General features: G+C 40.2%; 1 protein-coding gene across 2 annotated transcripts; it reads left to right on the top strand.

Moving 5' to 3' along the window:
* The first annotated feature begins 477 nt into the window (after positions 1-477).
* LOC146618658 (immunoglobulin superfamily member 5-like) lies at positions 478-22,114 on the top strand. Of its 2 annotated transcripts, none has more exons than XM_085370636.1 (10): positions 478-592; positions 1,564-1,659; positions 4,948-5,256; positions 9,592-9,719; positions 11,662-11,827; positions 14,425-14,556; positions 17,507-17,531; positions 18,078-18,166; positions 20,633-20,697; positions 21,241-22,114. In XM_085370636.1, exons 2-10 carry the CDS (start codon positions 1,611-1,613, stop codon positions 21,349-21,351), a joined length of 1,074 nt encoding a protein of 357 aa, XP_085226762.1. In that variant the 5' UTR covers positions 478-592; positions 1,564-1,610; the 3' UTR covers positions 21,352-22,114. The 2 variants fall into 2 exon arrangements, with proteins under 2 accessions (XP_085226762.1, XP_085226763.1); XM_085370637.1 differs by lacking the exon at positions 478-592 and adding an exon at positions 615-706.
* Positions 22,115-23,293: the final 1,179 nt, after the last annotated feature.

Here is a 23,293-nt window from a genome sequence, read left to right as displayed (position 1 = left end):
TAATGGAGAGACAGAATATCAACCAAAAGTTCAGAAAGGAAGCACATAGTACATAAAAGTTCAATAAATAAATTGATCTGCATGTTAGAGTGGGGGGCAGTGTAATAACTAAAACTGTTAAAAAATTTAATACAGTAAAAATTACAGTATTTGCCTGACAACTGTCATGAAATGTGATAATTATGTAGAAGAAAAAAGAAGAAAAAATTAATTACAGATGTGTTAGCTCTCTTGATCTGACCAAAAACAAAAGATTCCCGCTTTTGTAAAAAAAAGTGATGTATTCTGTGATCCATCAAACATCTACTGTGTTCCAATAAAAATACATCATCCTTTAAATTCAATAATTTGAAAAGGGAGGGACTCTGTAAGGCCCCTGGGATCTGAGGAATTACAATGGGCAATATTTGCAGTCTCTCCCACACTGTGTATTTACGCATGTGTGTGTGCAGCATGGGCCAAAGTTCCCACTGAATTTGGTAATATTTAACGGGACAGTTTGGTGTGACATGGCTGAGCACCACGCATGAAGTGGAATTAGAAAACATCGATGACATTGTTTGCTTCTCATACACAGAAACTCCAGATCAAGGTGAGTGAAATATTACACAGCTGGATTTTTGAGAATGCTGCTTTGGATCGTTTGAGAAAGGAATGGTTAGGAGGCAAGTGCAGTTGATCGAGTAGCTCACACTGTACCTGAGGGGTAAGATGGTGTTTATTCTGAGCGTGTAGCGATCGCTGCACCTGTGTTAGAGAGAGCACAGAGCTTTATCACAGGTTTATTCAGACTTAATTTACAGTTTGTGTAACTCGGGTTGGCTCTGTTTGCATTGATGCCTTCAATTTAAATAAATTCCGAGTTCATTTTTTTTAAAAAAGTGTAAATTCACAGGGTTTGAATCTAACAAACAGACATTTTGTCACAATTTTCTTTTCATCATTTTTTGTGTTGGAGTTCTAAAATTAACACAAAGTACAGACAGTGGAGGCAGATCAGAGCTTTAACAATAAGGAGGAATCTGGCAGAAAATTGAATGTATTTAATTTCTGACCTCCATATTTAACTGTGGAAGGTTCAGGCATTTCTAAGGTGCTGAAAGGAGTTAATAGAATTCGTATTAATGTTACTAATAATGCTGTCATGGTTTCCTTCTCTAAGAACCGTGGAGTTGTTCTGCCAAGCTATCTAGTAGAGAATCTGAGATATTTTTAAAGCGTGAAGAAAGTGTTTGTCCTGCTGCTGGCATGAGAGGAAAAGCCAAATGAGCCTCAAAGTTGTTCAACCTCTTAAAACAATGAATATATTTGCAAAATTTTGTACGTATCTATCAAGGAGGCATTAAAATATTCACAACAGATGGCAACAGAAAGCTTTAGAAGTTGCATGATCATCATAATAATGAGGGTTAATATGCTGGGAACCATGAATAAATGATAAATGTTTTGATATTCCTCTGTGGTCAAAAATGAACTATCGTGATAGCCGTCATGGTTAAAAACATGCAATTATGATTGACCATTGCATCCATTAAGGGAATAACAGAATCACTGTTGTTTCAGGATCGTTCTGCTTTGAATAATGGACTGACTGGACTGACTGATCAGTCATGGACACCTTCCCACTGTTAGTGCTCCTACTGTCATGGAGGACTGAAGGTGAGAGTTCAGCTGAAAACAAGCACAGTTTGTTTGTCTGGGGATGTGACACAGAGACCAGTAATGTGCTCGAATTAACAACTTCATTCATTGGTGTGCTGTGCTTGTTAGCAGCATCCGTCAGATTAAAACCACAGACAATAATTAGAGGGCCTAATGATCTATCTTCACTTTGTAATTAATTTTCTTAAGAATGGCTGCCTGTCTAGTTAACAATTAGATGTACCCAGTGGTCAGGGGACTTCAGAGTCACTAGTTCATGGTCCCAACAGGAGGAAGCAGAAATTATGCTCATTAGTTTGACATTCTCTCATAACAATGAAAAGAAACTGCTCTATAGGCTGGCCTAGATATTTCTCAGACCTAATTTCCTAAATGGATGCATAATTCACAACTCGGCACACGGGCTGTAGAAGGTGCAGTTATCTCACCACAAACAAGTTATACATCACCCCGGGCACTGTGCCATAAACGTCACGTTTCGAGGTTCGCCATTAATATTAATTCCTATTTTCTTTTACCTCTCGGCTTCGGAAAGCCACAAAACATTCTGGAATTCAACTGTGTTTTTATTTGCATCCTTGTTTCTGTGTCTGGGTGATTTTTTTGTAGAAAGATGAAAAACGCGCCCTAACATTTGTTCATCTTGAATGTGTTCATCTATTTTTGTCCCACTTATCTCATCATTGTTGGTTTTTATATGTAGTTATTGTTAAAATGTGTTACTCCAGTGTTTTCTTATTGTGAGTCCCAATGGACCGGACCTCATTCCCTGACAAACAATGAAAGATTTTGGCTACATCTCTATTAGCATGAGACCCTCTTCTTTGGTGAATGCCCCAAACGTTTCTCACTGGTCCAATGATGTGTTAAATTGAGGTGAAAGCTCAATTATTTTTGGAGGGTAATGTCTGACTTTTGTAACTATCACACTGACAAAGAAACCATCCAAAACCCCTCTTCCTTTAACCATATCTTTTCAGTGTCCCTCTTTCTTCCTAACTCAGTGTATCTCTATTTTGTCCACTGTTTACATGTCGACATGTGAACTGTTAAACTTATTAATAAGAAGAATTTGCCAAAGTGACAAACAAAATCAGGGAGTTGTGTTGTCTCTTACTGTCTCGCACTCATTCTCTTTACATGTTGCATTTTTTAGCAATTTTATCTTCTTGAATCGGTACTTTATCATGGTGGAGGGGTTTGTGTGTCCCAGGGATCCCAGGGGCTATTTTATCAGGGGTCTTTTTCACCCTGGTAGTGTCTCCAATGGCAAATTGGTTCATGGGTGAGGGACCAGACAAAGAGTGATTCAAAAGACCCCTATGAGTGAAAAATCTAGGGAACAGTTCACCATGCCTGGGATAGGACTACTGAGGCCTACTGAGACTAATGATTGGGACATCGAACGTCAGCTCTCTGGTGGAGAAGGAGCCTGAGTTAGTGCGTGTGGTTGAGAAGTACCAGGTAGATATCGTCGGGCTCACCTTAATGCACAGCTTGGGCTCTGCAACTAGTCTCCTGGAGTTGCCCGTGGTGAGAGGCTGGGGTGGGTATTGTAGTATTCCCCTGGCTTGCTCTCACCTCCAGCTGAGGGACACTGGAGGTGAGAGCATTGAGTCCAAATGCACCATGTTCAGCACCTCAATTGCTGAAGATGCTGCGCTGAGCTGTGATCGCAAGGTGTTTGTTGCCTGTCAATCAGATGGTGGGGTGAAGGGAGCCATCAGGCTGAAGAAGTAGGCCAATCGTCTTGGCTGCCCTGTGTCACTGAAATGTTCATGATTTTTATGGACAGAATTTCTATGCGTAGCCAAGTAGCGGCAGGCTTCCACTTGGGCAGTCTCAGAATCTCCTCTGCTTTTTGCAGATGATGTGGTTCTGTTGGCTTCATCAGGTGGTGGAACTTCAGCAGTTCACAGCTGAGTGTGAAGGGGAGGGAATGAGAATCAGCAACTCCAAGTCTGGGGCCATCGTCCTCAACTCTAGGTCCGAGACGAGTTCCTGCCCCAAGTGGAAGAGTTTTAGTATCTCTGGATCTTGTTCATGAGTGAGGGGAGAAGGGAGCGGGCGATCGGCAGACGGATTGGTGCTGCGGCTGCAGTGATGCAGACACAGTACCGGTCCGTTGTGCTGAAGAGAGAGCTGAGCGTAAAAGCCAAGTTCTCGATTTACCCGTCGATCTACGTCCCTACCCTTACCTACTGTATGGTCATGAGCTTTGGGTAACGACCAAAAGAACAAGATCGCGGATAAATCAGAGCAGGCAAAGTTTTTGCCAATCTTTTATTGTCCAGTTTTTGTATGCCGATATGAATTGTAGCCTCAGTTTTCTGTTCTTAGCTAACATTTTGTCTTCTCCAGACCAATCTTTGTAAACCTAGAGATACTTGTGTGGGAAAGTCCCAGCTGATAATTAGCTTCTGAAATACCCAGACCAGCTTTTCTAACACCAACAACAATCCCACATTCAAGGTCCCTTAAAGCAACTTTCCTCCATATTTTGATGCTCAGTTTGAACTTCAACAGGTCATCTTGACCATGTCTGAATGTCTAAATGCTTTGAGATGCTGCTGGTAAGACATTACAGTTAATAAATCGAAAAGCATGAGTGTAAAAAAAACCACAACAATTTCTTTGAAATCATTGTGTAATTTTGAGTCACACTTGATTTTGTTCTTCAGACAACCTGAATGGACACATTTCTGGTTATTTTGTTTATTCTTTAATGTTTTAATGTCTTCATCTTGAACTTGTGTTTATCCCCTGAATATGAAATGAAAAAAGAAAAATATATTTTTTAGTTGACTAATTCATGACTCCATTTTAAATAATGAACTACCAGTGGGTGATCATGCTGTATGTGAACTCTGGTTTTGAAGCAGCCAATATGCATCAGGCAAAAAAAGTAAAGCGATTTCTTGGATTACATGATACACAGTGTGTGATGCTTTAGATATTTTGGCAGACAATTTTTCTTGCTCTTGGACTGAGTGAAGCTACTTGCTCCCCCATGAATTTAGCCCTTATGTTAAGCTATGCTACACGGCTGCTTGCTGTTTGAGTACGATAGATTTTCTCATGTAACTCTCAGCAAGACAGCCAGTAAGTTTGTTTCCCAAAATATTTCTTTAAAAGTACTTCAGCAGTGGTAAGAAGTGATGCTCTGGAGAATTGTTTTGTTTGACTTATCTCAAAGATAATTTCAGACAGATTTCTAGATCAAACTTGATGTAAAATAAACAAATAAATTACAGACAATGTTTTGTTTATGCTGGTTTTTTGCAGTTGAAGCTCAAATAAAACTATTCCCAGAAAACCTGACGGTCCTGAGAGGGGAAAAGGCCAGATTTACCTGCACTCCTTCTAACAGCCAGTGGACTGCTATGATTTGGCTGCTGAATGGTGAGGTAGCACTCACTATCTCTAATAAACATGGTGTCCTGCAATCCCCCAACACGAATATGAGTCTGATGGCTGAAAAAAAGAACGACGGATGGATGCTTGTCCTGAATAACACAGAGAGACACGACCAGGGAGAAGTGACCTGTGATCTCCAGGGCGTTGATAGGAAAACAGCGAGGCTGTTTGTACAAGGTCTGTACATTCGTGTGTGTGCGTGCGTACGTTTGTCTGTGGGAGAGTCTATGTAGGTGCATTTATGGGTGCATGCATGCATCTTAGTGTATGTGTTACCTAGATTCACTGAAGCAAGATAGTAGCAAGGTAGGTTTTTTTTTTCCATTGCAGAGAATTTCAAAGGCTTTTGTGAAGCCATTTTCCCTCAAGGATACTCAGTTTCTTGTGAACTAGAGTCTGCAAGTACTCTCACACACACACACACACACACACACACACACACACACACACACACACACACACACACACACACACACACACAAAGCAGATGGTGAAGGCTTTTAAAAACCTTTGCCTCAAACACAACAGCAAAAGAATTTTGCCTTCCAACTATCGCGCCTTATTTAAGACTCTTTTTTTGGTTTAGTTTGCTTTGAAATGGGAGACTGAAGATTGCACGTTTTCACTTTACCGTAAAAGCAGCTGAACAAGCGCCCAAGAGATCAATAGCAAGGGTGGGGAATCATTAGGGCCAACGTGGTGGAGTGAAGTTGCTCAGGCATGTTCGATGGTCTCTGCATTACTCTGTGTTAATGGCAGCGTGGGCGGTGTCGGGGATATGAACTGATTGGCCCCCAGACATAAATACAAGATGGAAACGCTTGGACACTCCATGCCAGTCAGAACAGGCAGCAGCAGCGCAGGATTTACAGGCTGCAGCTACAACCAATCTCATTTCCTCTTCATCCCTCATTTACTGTATACTGTATGGCATAGCATACATCCACAGCATGGATGTATACCATGCCAGAGCGAGGCATGTTTGCTGAGAACTTTAGATTTAGGACAAGACAAGCATCGGTCATTTTTGTAGATCAAAAAACTATAGCAAAGATAGATCGAATGGATCACAAAACATCTTATGTGGTGTGCACAGAAAGCAGTTTTATTTCTGGGAATGATGATTAGATAAATTTAATGGATGGATGGATGATTATTTTCTAGCGAAATAACTATAAATTAAAGATCAAAATCAATCACAGTACTATCAAGCTGCTGAAAGGATCAAATCAATTAGGGTGACATTAACTTACATCACTAATGCACTTACTATCTTTTCATTTCCATTCCCTGCATTGTCTTTAACTGTTGCAATGCAGGGATCTAGTGAAGCACAATAAATATACATCCGAGTGATTAAATGTCTCTTTACACTGAATGGGAGTCAGTTAATTAAGAAAAGCTGAGACTTTTTAACTTGCAGGCTTCTTTTTGTTCCCATGGTAAGGAGGCAAAAGGCTTAGGAGGCCTGGGTGTGGTGATGACAGAGACGGTGTAAAGCTTGTGATTTTAACAGTAGTTCTGATACCCCAGAAAGCCGATTCTGTTCTTCTGGATGTTGCGTTTTCATTGGGAGAAACAGTTCATCACTCAGTGATACTGAGACTGGATGAGTGATGAAACATTTCTCCCGCTGAAAACGCAACGTCCAGAACAGAATCAACTGCGTGGTATTTCCTTACCTGGATGGTTAAGCATGCATCAAGGTAGTCCTGATGGAGTTGTCATTTTATTCGAAAAAAGTACTGCAGTATCATCCAAAATGTTTTCAAGTGGGATTTTCCTTTTACCATTTACCTTGGGAAAAATACATCTAGCAAGTTACTGTAATTTTTAGCCAGACCAATCACAAACATTTTAACGTCTACACAAATGGGCTATAAGGCTGGTTGCAGAAGGGGCTTTTTTCCCCCCTTTTAGATGAATGGAAGATTGCAGAGGATACTATATTTGTTCTCACCCCAGATTTAAACAAATATGTATTGTAAGGCCACAAATAGTGCAAACTATTTCAGTGACACAACCCAAATGTCAGTTTTCGAGAACCAGAGCACATGAGAGCTACAAATACTACCCAGTGAGTATTAACTTTAACAGTTGCTAGAGTCGCATCCTGGTGTTTAAAACAGAAGGTTCTTCTGTAATAATGCTGGTATTTTAAAGTTATTGTTAATCTCTGGTTTCGCTTGAGGTTTTTTTTCCTGTTTAAAAGCTGTTTTTCATTCCCACTGTCACCAAGTCATGGCTCATGGGGGGGTCTTCTGATTGTTGGTGGGTCCTCTGTATTATTGTAGGGTCTTTACCCTACAATAGAAAGCACATCGAGGATACTGATAATGTCATTTGGTACTTTATGAATAAAGTTATGTATTATTTAAAAGGCAACAAATTGTAGCTTCACATTTTATTTGAAATCTTTGCATTCACTTTGATGGAATGGCCATATATGCACGGCGACCCAGTTCCCCAGGCAGCTAACAGTTGGACAGATGTCTTCTGGTTGTTGGAGTGTGATAGGATAATGAGTGTGTCTGACATGTCCAGTTTGTACCCTGCCTTTTGCCCAGTGATAGGATGGATCTTTTTATCCAAAATTCAAGCGTTTTGAAGTATTTGTTAGCTTGATGTGTTACCAGAAATTTGGATGTTGCTAAGTCTACAACCAGAGTTCAAATTGGCGACTGTTGTGATGGTCATGTTTGATTTGAGGTTTCAGTGGTCCCTCTGAGCTGCTGATGTCACAATTTTAGCTCACATGGAAGTAGCTTGCATCAAACAAAATGGCAACTCAGGGAATTCTTCAATACGTGCTTCAGTTTATTTGCGTCTAAAGTGCGTGCACTTGAACTGAGAGCACAGCTAAAAAAAAGAACTAACCCCCCCCAACATCTCTGCACAATGCGACAGGAAACGAAACCAATGACCCAATGCCTCCAATATATCATGGAGAGAGCCCCCATTGCTGCCAGTGCCACAAATCCCCACTGACATATGCAGCCATTAACAGCAGTGTGTGGTGAATCAGGCCCTCCAGTCTGGATGCAGAGGATCACTAGGGCCTGACATAACCTTTGAATTAATTGTGCACCCTGGCACGCCCAGTTAACAGTCAGCAACTCTGCATGTGATTTGTGTGCTGTGGTCTCAAAAGTACGGCTGGAAGAGAGACGCAGACTTACAGCGAAGCTGCTTGACTCTGTTCCCCCCCCCCTTATCTTCCACTCTCAAATTGTCCCAAATGAAGATGATGCAAATATAACTACACCCTCTCCCTGCTCTTTCTGTGCTTAGTTCTTATGCTTGGTAAATCACAAATGCAGCGCATCTACGCAAACCCTTCACTCAAGCAACTTCGTGTGGTTGCATGCGCTGTTGACTACGAACGGGGACTGAAGTGAAGGCGAGGCTGTAGAAAAGGAGACATGATAAATCAGAGAAGATAGAAAATGCTTGTGGTAATTGGTCTGTAGAGGCGTAGCAGATATTCTCATTGGAGTAAGCTTATAAACACGCATAGAGTGTGTACTGTTCATTTAAGACAAATTGCACAGGCACACTTCAAATCTGCGCGTAGACACATACAAATGATAAAAAGCTTCCTTTAGAACAGCAATTTAGTCTCCCGAGGATCCCTGCTGAAAAATCACTAAAATTACATTTAGCCGAGAGCCCCCTGCTTCACACTACCAGTCTCCCTACAGTGATTAACAAACCATATGAAACCTTATTTCAGGGATCACGTAGGGCGGGGCTTTGTGTGCCGATGCCTTTCTTTTTCTGTTCGGTTGTATCAATCAGCCACGATCGCCAGAAGCTGCTCATCAATCAGTACAAATGAGGCTGCTGGTTGCCTGCTAACCTTTAGTTGGCGGTGCTGAGATTGTGTAAAACCGGAACTCCACCATCAGAACGGGTGGTTCAAAGAACAGGAGTGCGTATGGTGCTCATGCCACCAAATCAGGCATCAAATAAATGCTCCTAGAGGAAGGGGACAGCCAATAATGTGTATAAAATATGTGAGGATTTGAACCTGAATCAACACAGACATGCCATTCGCTCAGACAAAGCACCCAAGTTCCTGCAATTATCTTTCTGTCTGTAGCAATTGTGTGTTGCCTCCACCACCTTTCATTCTGCCTGACAACAGACTTCACATATGAGATACTGTATCTCCCGGGGCTTTAAGTGGCTTATTTGGCTGGCAGGGAAGGAGATGAAGGGGAAAGAAAAGGAGAAGCATTCGTCAGGCAATTGAGAATTGGAGACATGTGATCAATCACCTGGGACGAATGAAATCCATCTTTTGTAAGTGAACAGCCCAGCTGAAGAGGTGATAGCAGAGACGCGTGCATCCAAACAGAAGGATTTCAGAGGAGACTGATGATGGCGCTGAAAGATTCCTACCCACTCACTTACATTTATACATAAGGACATCTACTAAACGTATGTGAAACAGAAATAAGGCAAAGAGTACATCATTCAGGTTTATGACTGACTGTTTTCTTATTTCAGAAAAGGGCAGTGTGAAAATCCTTGGGAATAACAGGTTGGCTTTTCAGCGAGATTCAGTCCTGTTTGAATGTGAAGCAGCAGGATGGTACCCTGAGCCTGTTCTGAAATGGGAGGTGAATAATAACAAGGTAAATACATAAAATCAATCAGACAAGATCATCACTATCTTTAACAAACACCGGAACTAAAACTTGTTTTTCTTACTATTCAGCCTGTAGTATATCCTGCTATGCCCTCAGGCAGTGCAGCCAGTATATCTGGTACTATAAAGGGACTGTTAAGTACTTTATTCTATTTCTTGAGTAATAAAATCGTAGCTACTACATTAACCCTCTGAGGTCTACGTTATCATTGGTGATGACCGTAACCAGAACTCCAGGCAATCAGAAGGAACAAAGGAAATAAAAAATATTGCCATTTTCCCCCAAAAAGTCTGTTTTGGCTGTCTCTAAAATATAAAGACTTAAATTCAGGTAGGTTTATGTAGTTAACATCACAAACACATAGTGCCTCAAATGTAGAATTTCAAAAGGGGCAAATTAAATCAAAGAAACTCATCAGATTAGATTTCTTCTGTAAAATCCTTTGCACTCAGTGACTTCCTGAAATGTTTGACCCATAAATATCTGCATACCTTGTGCATGAGACCAGATAATGGACTCAATCAGGGATATTCCCCTCTTTCACCTTAAAGAGCTCTACAGTGTGTCTTTAGGAAGTGCTGACTGATGAAATGTTGTGCAGTGAGTTCTGATGCATTTGGCTGAACCCGACAACACAAATGCTGCGAGATACATCTGCCCTCATCCTGTTGCTTTTGTCTGCAGTGAATAAATCAATAAATGCCAAGCCACAACACAGCCATCCCTGTGTTCGACTGATCAGACACTATGTGATTATATTTTCTAGTCTATAAAAGGAATCACGCTCCTTGGCCTACCAGGTTATTTGTCATTTTCTAGTTCTTCAACTGATGATTCTTGCAAACCAAACTTACTGACTGAGATCTGAATTCCAGCTTACGGATCCTCTGACTTTCCAGTGGAAAGACGCGCATGCTCTGAATGAACAGAAATGTGGGAACAATGAGGAGGACTTCTTGAATTTTCAATTTATTTACCCCTGTGTTTCCTGTATGCTGTTGTAAAGTTGTTTATATTCTGTCATTTTGATAGTTGTTTGTCTCTGGTGCTGTGTTTTTGTCTGACGTCCCCATGTCTTGTTGTCTGATTTAGTTTCAGCTGTGTCTCACTCTGCCCCATTCACCCCTCTGTGTATTTATAGTCTCTGTCTCCCTTTTTCTGACCACCTTTACTCCTAGCCTTGTTGTGCTTCTTTGGATTTAGCAGTTTCTTTTCTGTTTTAGAGTTTTATGGACTTATACTCCAGCTGAATAAAGGTTGTTTTTATTTTTTGTCAAGTTCTGCCTTTGAAGTTCACATTTAGGTCCTTTTCTACACAACATGTCACTGTAAGAGGCCAGAGGCTTTGGCAATGAGTATAACAGCAGTATATCTGGAAAAGAAAATGGCCTGGAATGAAGTGTTGTGGGATAATAAATGAATAACAATGTGGGAAATGTAAAATGTGAGCATGCAATAGCATTTTACACACTTGGTGTAGTAAAATGTGGCCTCGAAATCTATATCTTTATTTTCTATACATGAGCACTCAGCAAGGCCAAGGTCAAATGCTTAGCCAATATAGGTTTCCATGTCCCGATCTGAATCTGAAACCCAACATCTGAAAAAACATAAATCCAAAAAGACAGACAAACTAAACTAATTACACACTCCCTCCATTGAGGGAGGGAATGAGACAGTGCAGTTGCCTCCTCTGATGACAAATCTCAGACACACTGGTCACCTTCCAACTGCTCAGTTTCTCCAATTTCTTCTGAAGTGGGCACAAATCTGTCTGTACAGCACACATTCACTGGTGAAATGTCCCTTAAAACAGGTTATATTCAGGGTGCTTACTGAACAAACAAGACTGTAAACATTAAAATTAATAAGCATGTTAAACTATAAATAATAATGGTCCTCTCTGTCTTGGGGGAACGGTGCGGAGGTGAGTCCAAGTGAATACAACATCAGCAGTGGAGAGTCGAAGGAGAGCCTCTTCACCTTGACCAGCAAGCTCAGTGTGCTGGCAGCAAAAAGTTCTCACGTGGACTGTCTGGCCTCTGTTTCTGCCCTCCCCCAACCACTGAAGAGCACAATCAGTCTAAAAGTGGGTGAGTTACATTAAATAACACACACACACACACACACACACACACACACACACACACACACACACCCACCCACCACATATTCTGAAAATATTCTGTTTTTTTTTTCATCTGAGATTGTTGAGTTTAGACATTTAAAATATTAATTCCACTCTTCCAGTGATGTAAAGAATATGAGCTTTCAATATCCATTCATGTGTTCTAGCTCTAAATTTTCTTTTGCTATTAGACATGTTTCTCTTATGTACATTTTCAAGCCTTTCAGCTAGTTTCCAGATTCTTCTGTGTGAATTTCAGTTCTGCACTTTGGCTGTCAGGTGAATGATTTGGCGTATTTCAGCCCATTAAACAAGTTTTTTTTGTTTTCAGCAATTATAAAAATTCAACTCAAACCATTCACACTGCATTTTCTACAGGAAACGCATTCTCTAGTTTTATATACCGGTTTCAGTCACTGTTGTTGATATGTTAACAGTTAGAATAAGTTCAAATTCTCTTAAAAATAATAACATCAATATGTTATGTTAAGAACACTTACTGGACTTGTGGAAGTATTTGGAGAACCGTGAGGGGCCCTTACAAACATTTGAAAGAAACAAATCTTTAATCATAGATGGAGACTTATGCAAAAATATTAATGAGGTTTTAAAATTTGACTTCTGTCATGGTGTGCTGTGGCAGGCAGGTTGTAGGACCCAAACACACATGACTCGTACGCGGAACGAAACTTAAAGCGGCAGCTTTTATTGCTGGAAAAACTTTTCATAAGAAAAACGCAGAGTAGTTTGGGCCCGAAAGCAGGATTCATCACGTCATTGCTTAAAGACCGGATAGTCTGATGCTGATTTAAGAATGTATAATTCTAGAAGGGTCAAACTTAGCATCAGAAAAGAAAAGGTGATTGAAGTGACTTTGAACGTGGCATGGCTGCGGGTGCAAAATGGTTTGATCTGAGTATTTCAGAAACTGCTGATCTACTGGGTGGGAATTTCCCACACGAGCATCTCTGGAGGTGAAGGACAAAAGAAGAAGTAGCAAGCCTGAAAAAACACATCTAAGAGAGTCTTTACTGGACTGTGTGCACAAACAGAAAATACAGATTTTCAGCCTGGTAACCTCACTTACCTTTTTACGCCTTAACCTGCATAATTTGTGTCAACTGCATTAATGTATTTGTAAGTTAAAAGTTTCATTTACTTGTAGTAGGATGTAATCATGTAAGTGCTGTGGTATCTTACTTCTCAGTTACTACCTTTAGGTGACACTGAATGTCTATGAGCAGCAACGTTCAGTATTTGTCATTTTTCAGTGACCTCTATCTCTGTGTTTGATCATCAGTCTGCAAAGGCAGTGTGTTTTTTTGTACTATGATAATTTTCCATCTGTACTCTGCATACTGCAACAGAGCACTGATTCTTCCTGCCATTTCACATCTACTGTGTTTAGAGTGCAATATAAGAGTTTGCATTTATATTATGTTCCATAGCTTTTTGGAGACTTTTATGTTGTTAGGCAGGATGTTAGGCAGGATCATGGCATAACATTGAATTTTAGGTGTTAAAAATACAAAGTGACTGCTTTTCATTTAATCAAATAAATAAACAGTCTGATGAAGAGCCACTAAGGACGTTCTTGGAGTAACTCTCAGCAATAATTTGTACATGAAATAGTTAGTAGACATGTTATTAACCCTATCAAAAAATCTTTAGTTCTATTCGGGTACAAAGCCATAATTTAGGCTACAGGAAACAGTTTTATTCAAATACAGTTTATTGTCAAAATGTTCAGTGACTGCACTTTTACAACTTAGCTATTATAAAGTGACCACAAACATTTTAGAGCCAATTCATAGTGTTTAATTGCTTGTGTGCTTGAATGTATTAATGCCTCTGTGTTTAGTCTGTATAGTTTATCTTGCCACTAAAACACATTAAATAATTGAATTAAAACTCACAAATTACTTAAAGATTCAAAACAATTTTACCTGTTCACTTGATGCCAGTTCGGCTCTTTCTCTGCATGTCACTCATTCGCTGATACAAACACACACACGCACACATGCACAGTGAGAGTTGTCTGTCAAGCCTCTTTTTGTTCTGTCTTGCTTTCGTTCTCTTTACATGTCTTTTTGTTTCTTTTTTTAATCTTTCACTCATTGTGTTCCTCACTTTGTTCTCCATGTTTTTTTTTTATATCTGTCCCCTTCTCTCTATTGGGAAGCATGTGAATCATCACTGAGCGATATTTTAGATGTGGAGAGCGGTACAGAAAAAGGGCTGCCAAGTCAGTGCTGGATGAGTCTGCATCACAGGGTGCTGATGTTACAAACCTCTCTCCGAGGCCCAAATCTTAAAAATACAAACGCATTTAGAATCTTAGCATTTTCAATTTGTTCTCGCTGTTGCAACAATTTCTTCACTCAGAGCAGCTTCCCTCTGCACACACCTTCATGACTGTACTACAAATTAAACCAGGAAATTAAACAGTTTTCTATCCACCAAGTCTGCAAATCTGCAGATGAGCTGCAATGTGAAAAAGCAGACAAAACAGAAACACTGCTTTCGTTTTCTTTACTAAACAATGTGACCTTCTCTCCTCAGTCGCCGAGGTGTTGGAGGAAGGAGGCTACTGCACAGTCCCGCTGGCGATAACTGCCTCCCTCTCTGGTTTTCTGGTGCTCCTCCTGCTCTGCATCTGCACTGTCCTCTGCTACAGACAAAGGAGACAAGCAAGTAGGCACTTTACCTTAAACTGCTGTCCGTGAACATACATCACACTTTTCCAGCACAGAAACTGTGAGTAAAGTATAATGAAGAAGACGGGTGGATGCATGCTGTGACTCGGCACTGCCCCATGGTGGCCTTCAACAAGGGTACACAGTATTCTTTCTGACAAAAGCAGAACATTTGTTCTCAGCAGAAAGGAAACAGCAGCAGGAAAGGTTATAGAAGTGTGTGTGCATGGCTGCAGAGTGGGAAGACTAAGTGTGATTTTAGTTGGATTAGTGTAGGTAGTAGGTAGGTAGTATTTCTTATAAGAACATCCCTTACACAGTGAAGCGTTCTTACATTTATATCAGCAGAATCGCCAACTATTCAGGTACATGTCTGCACACATAAACAAAGGGACTCGCACAGTAACACACAGCCACGAAATGTCATTGGGATATTTATTTGCTTAGAGAATTCCTGGAAACACAGAAAACAGCCAACCTAAAGGCTAAGTCTGCAGCTGTGGTCAGAAATTAACATACAGTACACTCATTATGGGCATGAATGTCATGGTACTTTGGGGCCTTTAATGACTTCTTTGAACTGTTGTTTTTCCAGAGTACAATGACTGTGCTGCATACATCTATAAAGACTTTTAAAAACACGATTTTTACAAGTGTACATAAACCCCCACTAATATTTATTTAACATCCCTTAGCTATCAACATGCTTTTGGCATAATTCAGGCTGAATATTTGACTCTTCTCTTGGCAAAACTGGTGGATTGGTGGAGTTTATTTAAATTTGGCAACCCCCCCCCCCCCCCCCCCCCCCCAAAAAAAAACAAACAAACAAAAAAAACAAACTAGCTTTTAAGCATTGTACACAAATTTTCAAGGGGGTTGATGTCAGGACTTTGGGAAGCTAATTCCAGAAGCTTAATGTTAGTCTGCTTCACCTATTCCAAAACCAGTTCTGATGCGTTTGGCATCATTTTCCTGCATAACACAAAACTGTGTTAAAGTTTCACCTGTTTAGCTGTTAATTCAAAGTGAAGCTAAGTAAGTCCTGCTCTTTCATTATTCCATTCACTGTGCAATGTACCAGTACCACTGGCAGCAAAACAGCCCTCGAACATGATGCTACCACCATGCTTGACACTTGGTACAGTATTCTTAGGTTTGAAAGCCTCACCTTTACTGCTCCAAACTTACCTCTTGTTATTGTAGCCAAATAACTCAGTCTTTGCCTTGTCTGATCATAAAACTTGTCTTATTCATGTGGAAAGGTGCAAATTTCAGGCAGGTTTGAAGGTGCTGATTTTGGGCTTCTTTCTTGGCCAGCACCCTCTCAGTCCATGGTGATGTTAAACTTGCTTCGCTGTGGACAGTGTTACTGGTTTTCCAGCAGTTTCCAGTTCATGACAGGCTTAAGCCTTGTGGTTGTTCCTGAACATCCTAACACATTTCCTCTCATCTGAGGGTGACAGCTTGGGTCTACTTCCAGACTTCACCAACATGGTGACACAGCTTAAAAATCTTTACCTCGAGTTGTTTAAACTGATGATCTTGGAGTCTTCAGTGTTCAACAATGGATCTCAGAGATCTTCCCAAAAGCATCGAGCATTGGTCAGTCTGCTGCATGCTATTAAAAGAAACTACCAGATGTGCTCAAATTGATTACTGACAAGAGGTCTTGTCAAGCTTAAAGACATTGCAAAACCTTCAGCACCACTTATTAAAAGGGAATGTATTTATATATTTGAGCCTGTATGTATACTTTGGCTCTGTGTGGATTATAGAAAATCGTGTTATTTAATGTCATTAAATATTTATTTTGTACAATCACTCTATCTTGGAAAAAGAACAATTCAAAGAATTCATTAAATGTTACATCTTCTATGTTTGATTCTCAGGTTATTGTAGGCAAACTGGATAAAATGTGCTTTTTAGGTGGATTTTCTACTTTTGAATAGAGACACCTTTTTATGTGTTAAGCTATTCTGACTGACTGTGCTCTTTGTTTCATATTTACTGTACAAACAAGAAAGGTTTATCAATCTAATCACACAACTCTTAAGGAAAAAACTCACCAAGCATACAGTAATTAAAGACTACAGATAACAAAGGCCATCTCCGAGGGGAAGCTCACTCTAGGAGGCAGAAGAGGTCTGTTTGTGTGCGATAAGAAAAAAGTGGCCCTGAGTCACACATTTTAAGTCAGTGTAATCCCTGTGACTGATTCTGGACCACTGCAAATCGTGGCCATGGTTTGGAGCCAGGGGATTATTATAAAACAGGTGTGACCTTTCTCTTTTGGCAGTTGATTCAGTACCTGAAACGTCTGATACCTCCTCCGTCATTGTCCTTGCTCCATTCTTTGAAACATCCTTGAGTTAATTCATAAGGGTGCTTCTAATGTTACGGGATGTGGCATGCTTTCGAGTTGCTGAGCTCTTCTCTGAGTAATCCACCTCAGTAGGGACTAATGTATGCTTTGGAATTATGGGGGAGAAATGTAAGGGATCTAGCTCTCAAAGACGTTGGCCAGCGTGACAGCAGGGATTTAAAATATAATGACAAAGACTGGTTCTCTGCCTATAAAGGGAAAGTGAAGCATTTATATCTCTCCCGAGGCAAGTGCCATCTGTACCATTGTTACGCTGGTGTTGTTCTCGCCATGGCCAGGAGGACCTTTGGCAAAGGAAACCATGAAGCCATGTTACAAAACTCATTAGCTCCAGCTTTCAGTGCTAAATTGTAGACTGGCTGGAGGCTGTGATATTAGTGCAGAACCCAAACTAATAAACAGCAGGACATTTACAGCTTTCATATTGATGTAGATGCAATGAGCAAGCATAATGTTTCTGTGGTCAATGCAGTGAGAATAATAAAGTTAGCAGCTGATAGCTCATTACAGTAAACTCGATGCCTCTCTCTCTCTCTCTCTCTCTCTCTTTTTTGCTTTTCAGAAACAAGCCCGCAGGAGGTACTAAGGTGAGATTTAAGAGCTCTTTTGTTATATACAGAGATTTCTAACCCTTAGATCTACTGTGGGACTTTTTTGTGGAGGAAGCAGCTTCTGTAATCAGAGACCTACAGCACAGTCCTGGGTGCACTGAGCTCCATTTATATTTTACATTAGCTGTTAAGAATTCATGCAGCTTATTTCTGGGAATGAAGAGGTTTTCATTGATTATCATTATAAAATAAAATTGAAGGCACAAATTTGAAATTCCACCTTTAAAAAGTAATTATTTTGGTAGTAATTTAACATGATTCGGACTGTCATTAGCTCTTTTAGGAAGCTAACTTATTCAACATTTGTTTTCCATATAGCTGAAATACACATTCAGAGTTGAGTACTTCAGTCTGATAGTAAAATAAAGTGAAGAATGATGTCCAAGTACTTTATAATGAAAACAGCACAGAGGCCTGTAATATACTGCAGCTTAGCTGGGAGAAGAAAATTGTCTTTTCACAACAGCCTCTGATGATGTGACTCTGCCATACCTCCGCTAATCGTTATCATTTCTATTGCAGGTTTGACCAATCGGTGTTTAGTAGAAGCGTCGATGCTGATGCGCCGGAAGGGAAAGTTAACCTGGGATACTCTAGTGAGAGCCCCACAGGTGAGAGTGACCAGCAGGTCGTTACCATTTGGATATGTTTACAGTCGCACTGATCTAAACGACTTCAGTGTTTGTGTTGCCTTCCGGAGATGTTTCAGCGTAATGTGCTGTGTTCAGTGATCAATTTCTGCATTGACCTTTCCCAGTAAATTACAGCACTGGCGCCTGAGCAGGTTTCATTTTCACATAATAGACGTTTAGAAACGTGCGTGACTAATTCAAAATAAATCTATAATATGATAAAGTTTTTAATTTCTTCTGTCAAAGTCAGATTATGATCACTTAGCAGTGCAGTTTTATTGCAGAGTGATTTGGCTGCTTTGGCTTTTTCCACAATAACAATGTAGCTTTTCATGTTTGCTGTACAGAATTACAAAATGTAGGTAACATTAGAATTTGTGAGCCATGTGGGGAGTAAGCCAGTAGAAAAAGATATTCATGCAGAATTCAAAAGCACAGCTGCATGGTTTGCAAAATGATCATGTGTAATGTAAGTTACACATGATTTGTGGTGGAAGAGGAAGAAAAACAAGATAAATCAATCACACTGGCTTTTTACAATAGACCGTTAAAACAAACAAACAAAAAAATCAAAGGTTTTGCTCCCCGGGGAAAAAAAGGATCTGGCTCTGGTCTTAAAATTAGGTCAAAGCAACCTCAGATGACCTATAAAACATGACATTTACATGATGTCATTATTTATTTAACAATAAAACAATAGCAGTGCATGAAATACTAAGTAGACCCCATTATTTGCTAAAGATATCAGCACAAACACCTCAAACTAACTGTTGAGCACGATGGTGGAGTGGTGATGATTTGGGTTTGTTTTGCAGCTGCAGGACCCGGGCGCTTTGCAGTTAATGAATAAACCATGAACTCCTAGCTTGTATAAACAAGTTTAGCAGCAAAAACAAAAACTTATCTTTTCCTCTGTGATCTTATCAGTGTTTCACGCTGTGGAAGAATTTTGTCCCACTCTTCTGTACAACAGTGCTTCCTGATAGGTTCGTAGCTTGAACCCATCCGCTGGAACGTTGAAGACAATATAATTACACTGCAAAGCAAGACACAAGTAGGCAAGGTTCTTCATGTTTACTCATGCATGAGGGAGATCTGGCTGGAGCCAAGCGTCGTCCCACCACCTGACCTCCATCAGACTCTCAGCCAGGCTCCCCATAGCACTCCTTTTATTGTGGTTACATGAATATGCATAGGGTCATTAACATATAGCATCTTACATAGGTATACATGTGAACAAAGAATACTGTGTGTGTGTGTGTGTGTGTGTGTGTGTGTGTGTGTGGGGTCAGAGTGTGACCCCATAAACGACTTCCTTAACCTGCTGGTCTGGAAAATCCAACAGTTCATCTAAACAAAAAGCACTTAGACTAGAACAGACGTAGCTACGTTAATCCTACCATAAAACAATAAGAGAAGGTACGACCTCTCTCGTGCTCCCAGGATGTGGGTGTGCATTCTAGTGTGGAATACACACCAAGCCTTTGCAGCCTGTTAAAGATCACAGTCCTATCACTACACAATTGATTATACACCTCTAAGCATATATGGTTAAATATTTCTAAGCATAAATGACAATCAACAATACAAAACCTAACACTTCTGTTCATTGAGGTTTGTGTCCCACCGTGACATTTCAATCACTGAGATTTGGACTTTGACTGCAACAGTTGTAATCACTGTCCTATTGATGAGTCAATAATGGCCAAGCTTTAGATGTCGGACAGATGGCCTCACATATGAGTCTAGAATACTTTCATGGTTGACTCGATGACCAGAGGATGCCCAGCTCCTGTTGCTGCAAAAAGCCAATTTGCCCACCCTCCACCACTATGCTCAACAGTTGGAATCAGGTGTTTGTGCTGATATGCTGTGTTTCATGGCATTATGCTTGTTCTGTATATATTTTTTTCAGTTGCTTCCTTTAGAAGATCGTCTCCCTCGCTCCCATCCCTACTATGCTCTTCTGTCACACTAACCCTCTACATGTCCTCCTTCACTGCATCCATGAATCTTCTCTGTGATCTTCTACTTGTCCTGCCTTCTACATTTGCTAGGCAGGAATAAAGCTTTAGAATATAAGTACTTTTTTTTTTTTACCATGACTTTACATAAATACACATAAATTACAAATAAGTCTTTGGGTATGTAAGGTATTTGAAAATAGCTTAACGCGTGTTTCTTAAAATGTCAATTAGGTTTTAACCCCTTAATAATTCATAACTACAGTAGGTGGCTCCAGTGCATCTTCAGGCAACCATAATTTGTCATATCTGGGTGTAAAACACCACGATTGTGTGCTACCCATTCCAAACCTCTGAGCCATTAAACCTCCTAAATCCTGCTCTCTCCTACTGAGGTCTCCTTCAGGTCCGAAGTATGCTGTTGCCGCTTGAAGGAGCTGTTAGGTTAGATGAAGCTAAAAAGCTGTTTTTCACTCTGCAGATGCAGTTAACAGTGAGCTATTCTGGGAAACTCGTAGACAGATGGACTTTGTCAGCTTTCGCAAGGTAAGATAGAAACAGAGAAGGTGGGAGGGATAGGAGTCAGAGAAACAGAGATGAACTGGAGCTGAATAATTCGGCCAGTCATTCTGCAGCTGGACGTCATGTCACATCCTTCCCTGTTACAAAGAGCATAAGGGAAATGCACTCTTGCACCTCTGCTGGCCTCCCATCATGCAGATTAATCTCAACAGATTACTGCATTAACCAGTAATAATGACACTATTTTTAGTTAACAGGACATCTGTCATCACCCTCATTGTCATAATGTATCATAAATGATGATCTACAGATGTATAGACCAGACCCTTCAAATGTATCCTCCAGCTTGGTCTTGTCAATACTGTAATTGCACCTCAGAAGACTTGCAAGTTGTCTTGCTGTTTATATCTCTCCTGTTGGTCATTAATGAATGACTGGTTCCTATTAGTTTAAGGCAGTAGTTTTCTTCTTGGTGTTTTCACATCACAGGTACCTGTTGTTCTTCTACTCTGCTCAAAAATGTTGTAGTTTTGTTCAGTAAAACCTAAACTTTGACGGTTTCATCAGGTCCCTGATGTCGTGTCCTCCAGCAGCTTTTCTACACAAAGTGAGAGCCAGGCCAACATGTGTCCCCCAGAGGATGACTGCAAGAATGTCCGGAGAATCACCACTGTTTGAATATTAATGTTATGTTTTGTTTGCATGACTTTTGTATAAGTATTCACATTTTTTATAAAGCCACAAGCTAAGGATATATGTTTTTGAACTACAAGTATCTAACACAATCATTTAGCAAAAAAGAAAAATCACTCTCTGGACACTTCATTAGTTACTCCTAGAGTGAGAACGATGTGTCATCCTGCTGGAAGAAAAAGATGGGTACACTGTGGTCATAAAGGGTTTGACATGGTCCGTAACAATACTCACGTAGGCTGTGGTGTTTACCAAGGGGCCCAGAATGAGCCAAGAAAATATTCCCCACAAGTGGCACCTGGTGTGGGTTTCTGCTGCTGTAGCCCGTCTGCTTCAAGGTTTGACATATTGTGAATTCTGAGATTCTCTTCTGCATACCTTATTTGTAACCAGTGGTTATTTGACTTATTGTTGCTCACTGAATATTTTCTTTTTCAGACCATTCAAACTAAGCCCTAAAGGTGGTTGTGTGAGTAAATCCCAGTAGCAGCCGTTTCTGAAATACTCAGAGCAACCCGTCCGGTTCAGAGTCACTTAAATCACCTTTCATACCCAATCTGATGCTCGGTTTGAAGTTCAGGGGGCTGTCAACCATGTCAACATGCCTAAATAAAGTGCTGCCATGTGATTGGCTAATTATATATTTGCATTAATAAGCAGTTAGACACGTAAACCTAATGAAGTGGCCAGCGAATGTACGCTGTGATGACTTTTCTCATTTAATTTTAATGAAACCATGATATCTCAACAACACATTGTATATTTAAAAATTTTTTTCAATAAACTGTATTATTGCATATGAAAAGATTTTTGGCCGATCACTGAATCCTTGAATTTACAGTCATAGTAATTTGAACCAGCATGCCGGATAACCCACAGTAAACATTTTTATACAGAGTAATGAGCATTAAAAAGAAACTTCATCTGGCAGCGTTGCTATGGAGAAATCAAATGGACCCTTTGAGACAGCTGCTCGGATGCTCAGACAGATTTTAAGCAACTTAAAAGGCATTAGAGTCAAAGTCATGAAAAGGAAATGGCAGTAAAGTGCAGTGCAAGTGCTGACTGGGGCTGTAAAGAGAAAAATACCAATGGTGAGATTCTTTAGTACTACATGGGTGATATAACATTTGCATTCTATAACAATAAAAGACGGAGGGGAGGAGAATGCAGAGGTGTATGAATCTGCCAAACACTTTGCAGAGTGTCTGGCAGTTTAATTGTCCTGCTGAAACTCATGTGTTGTTTTCCACATTTCAGAAACCATATATACAGTAAATAAAATGGTCTTGATTCAATCATTCACCATATGAAGCCGTGATCATATAAAATAATGTTATTATATATGACATAAAATCTGCCCCAATCAAAAGTAAGGCTTTTCTAAAGTATTTATGCACCATTTGTCACCTCTCACAATTGCAAAGGCCTTGAAAGGAACACGGAAGCATGAAATCAGCAGCTTATGTTTTGTCGAATGAGAAATGCTTTTTCATTACACCGAAGGCCAATACGTTCTGTCAAGACCTCTAAGCTTTAGATTTGATTTATCTCTGCTGGCAACCTTGATTAGCTGAATATGAGTGCTAGTGCAAAGAAACGGAGAGAGAGAATGGGATGCCGGCTAAATCCCTGCAAATGCAAATGCCGCTGAAAACAAATACAGTCATTTGCAACACGCTTGAATCGCTTCCTGTAATAATAAAGAACGTACAGTGGCACAAAGGAGAATGTGTTTTATTTTTTCAACAGATTCATTCTGTCAGAAGAAAATGGGGGCTATGCATGTACAGTATATCTGTAACAGACGCACAGAAGTTGGCATTTCGCGGAAGTCTCGCCTTGAAATGTCAGTTATGTAGTGACAGCATGCATGCTTGCATTATTGAAAGAAGCATGCTGACATAGTTCTCTGCTATTCGTTATC

This window comes from Diplotaxodon limnothrissa, linkage group LG14, assembly GCF_057381915.1.
Source record: "Diplotaxodon limnothrissa isolate DT_005_m linkage group LG14, D_limnothrissa_male_GT1.1, whole genome shotgun sequence".
Lineage (NCBI taxonomy): Eukaryota > Metazoa > Chordata > Actinopteri > Cichliformes > Cichlidae > Diplotaxodon > Diplotaxodon limnothrissa.
This window is presented reverse-complemented; position numbering and strand designations above follow the sequence as displayed.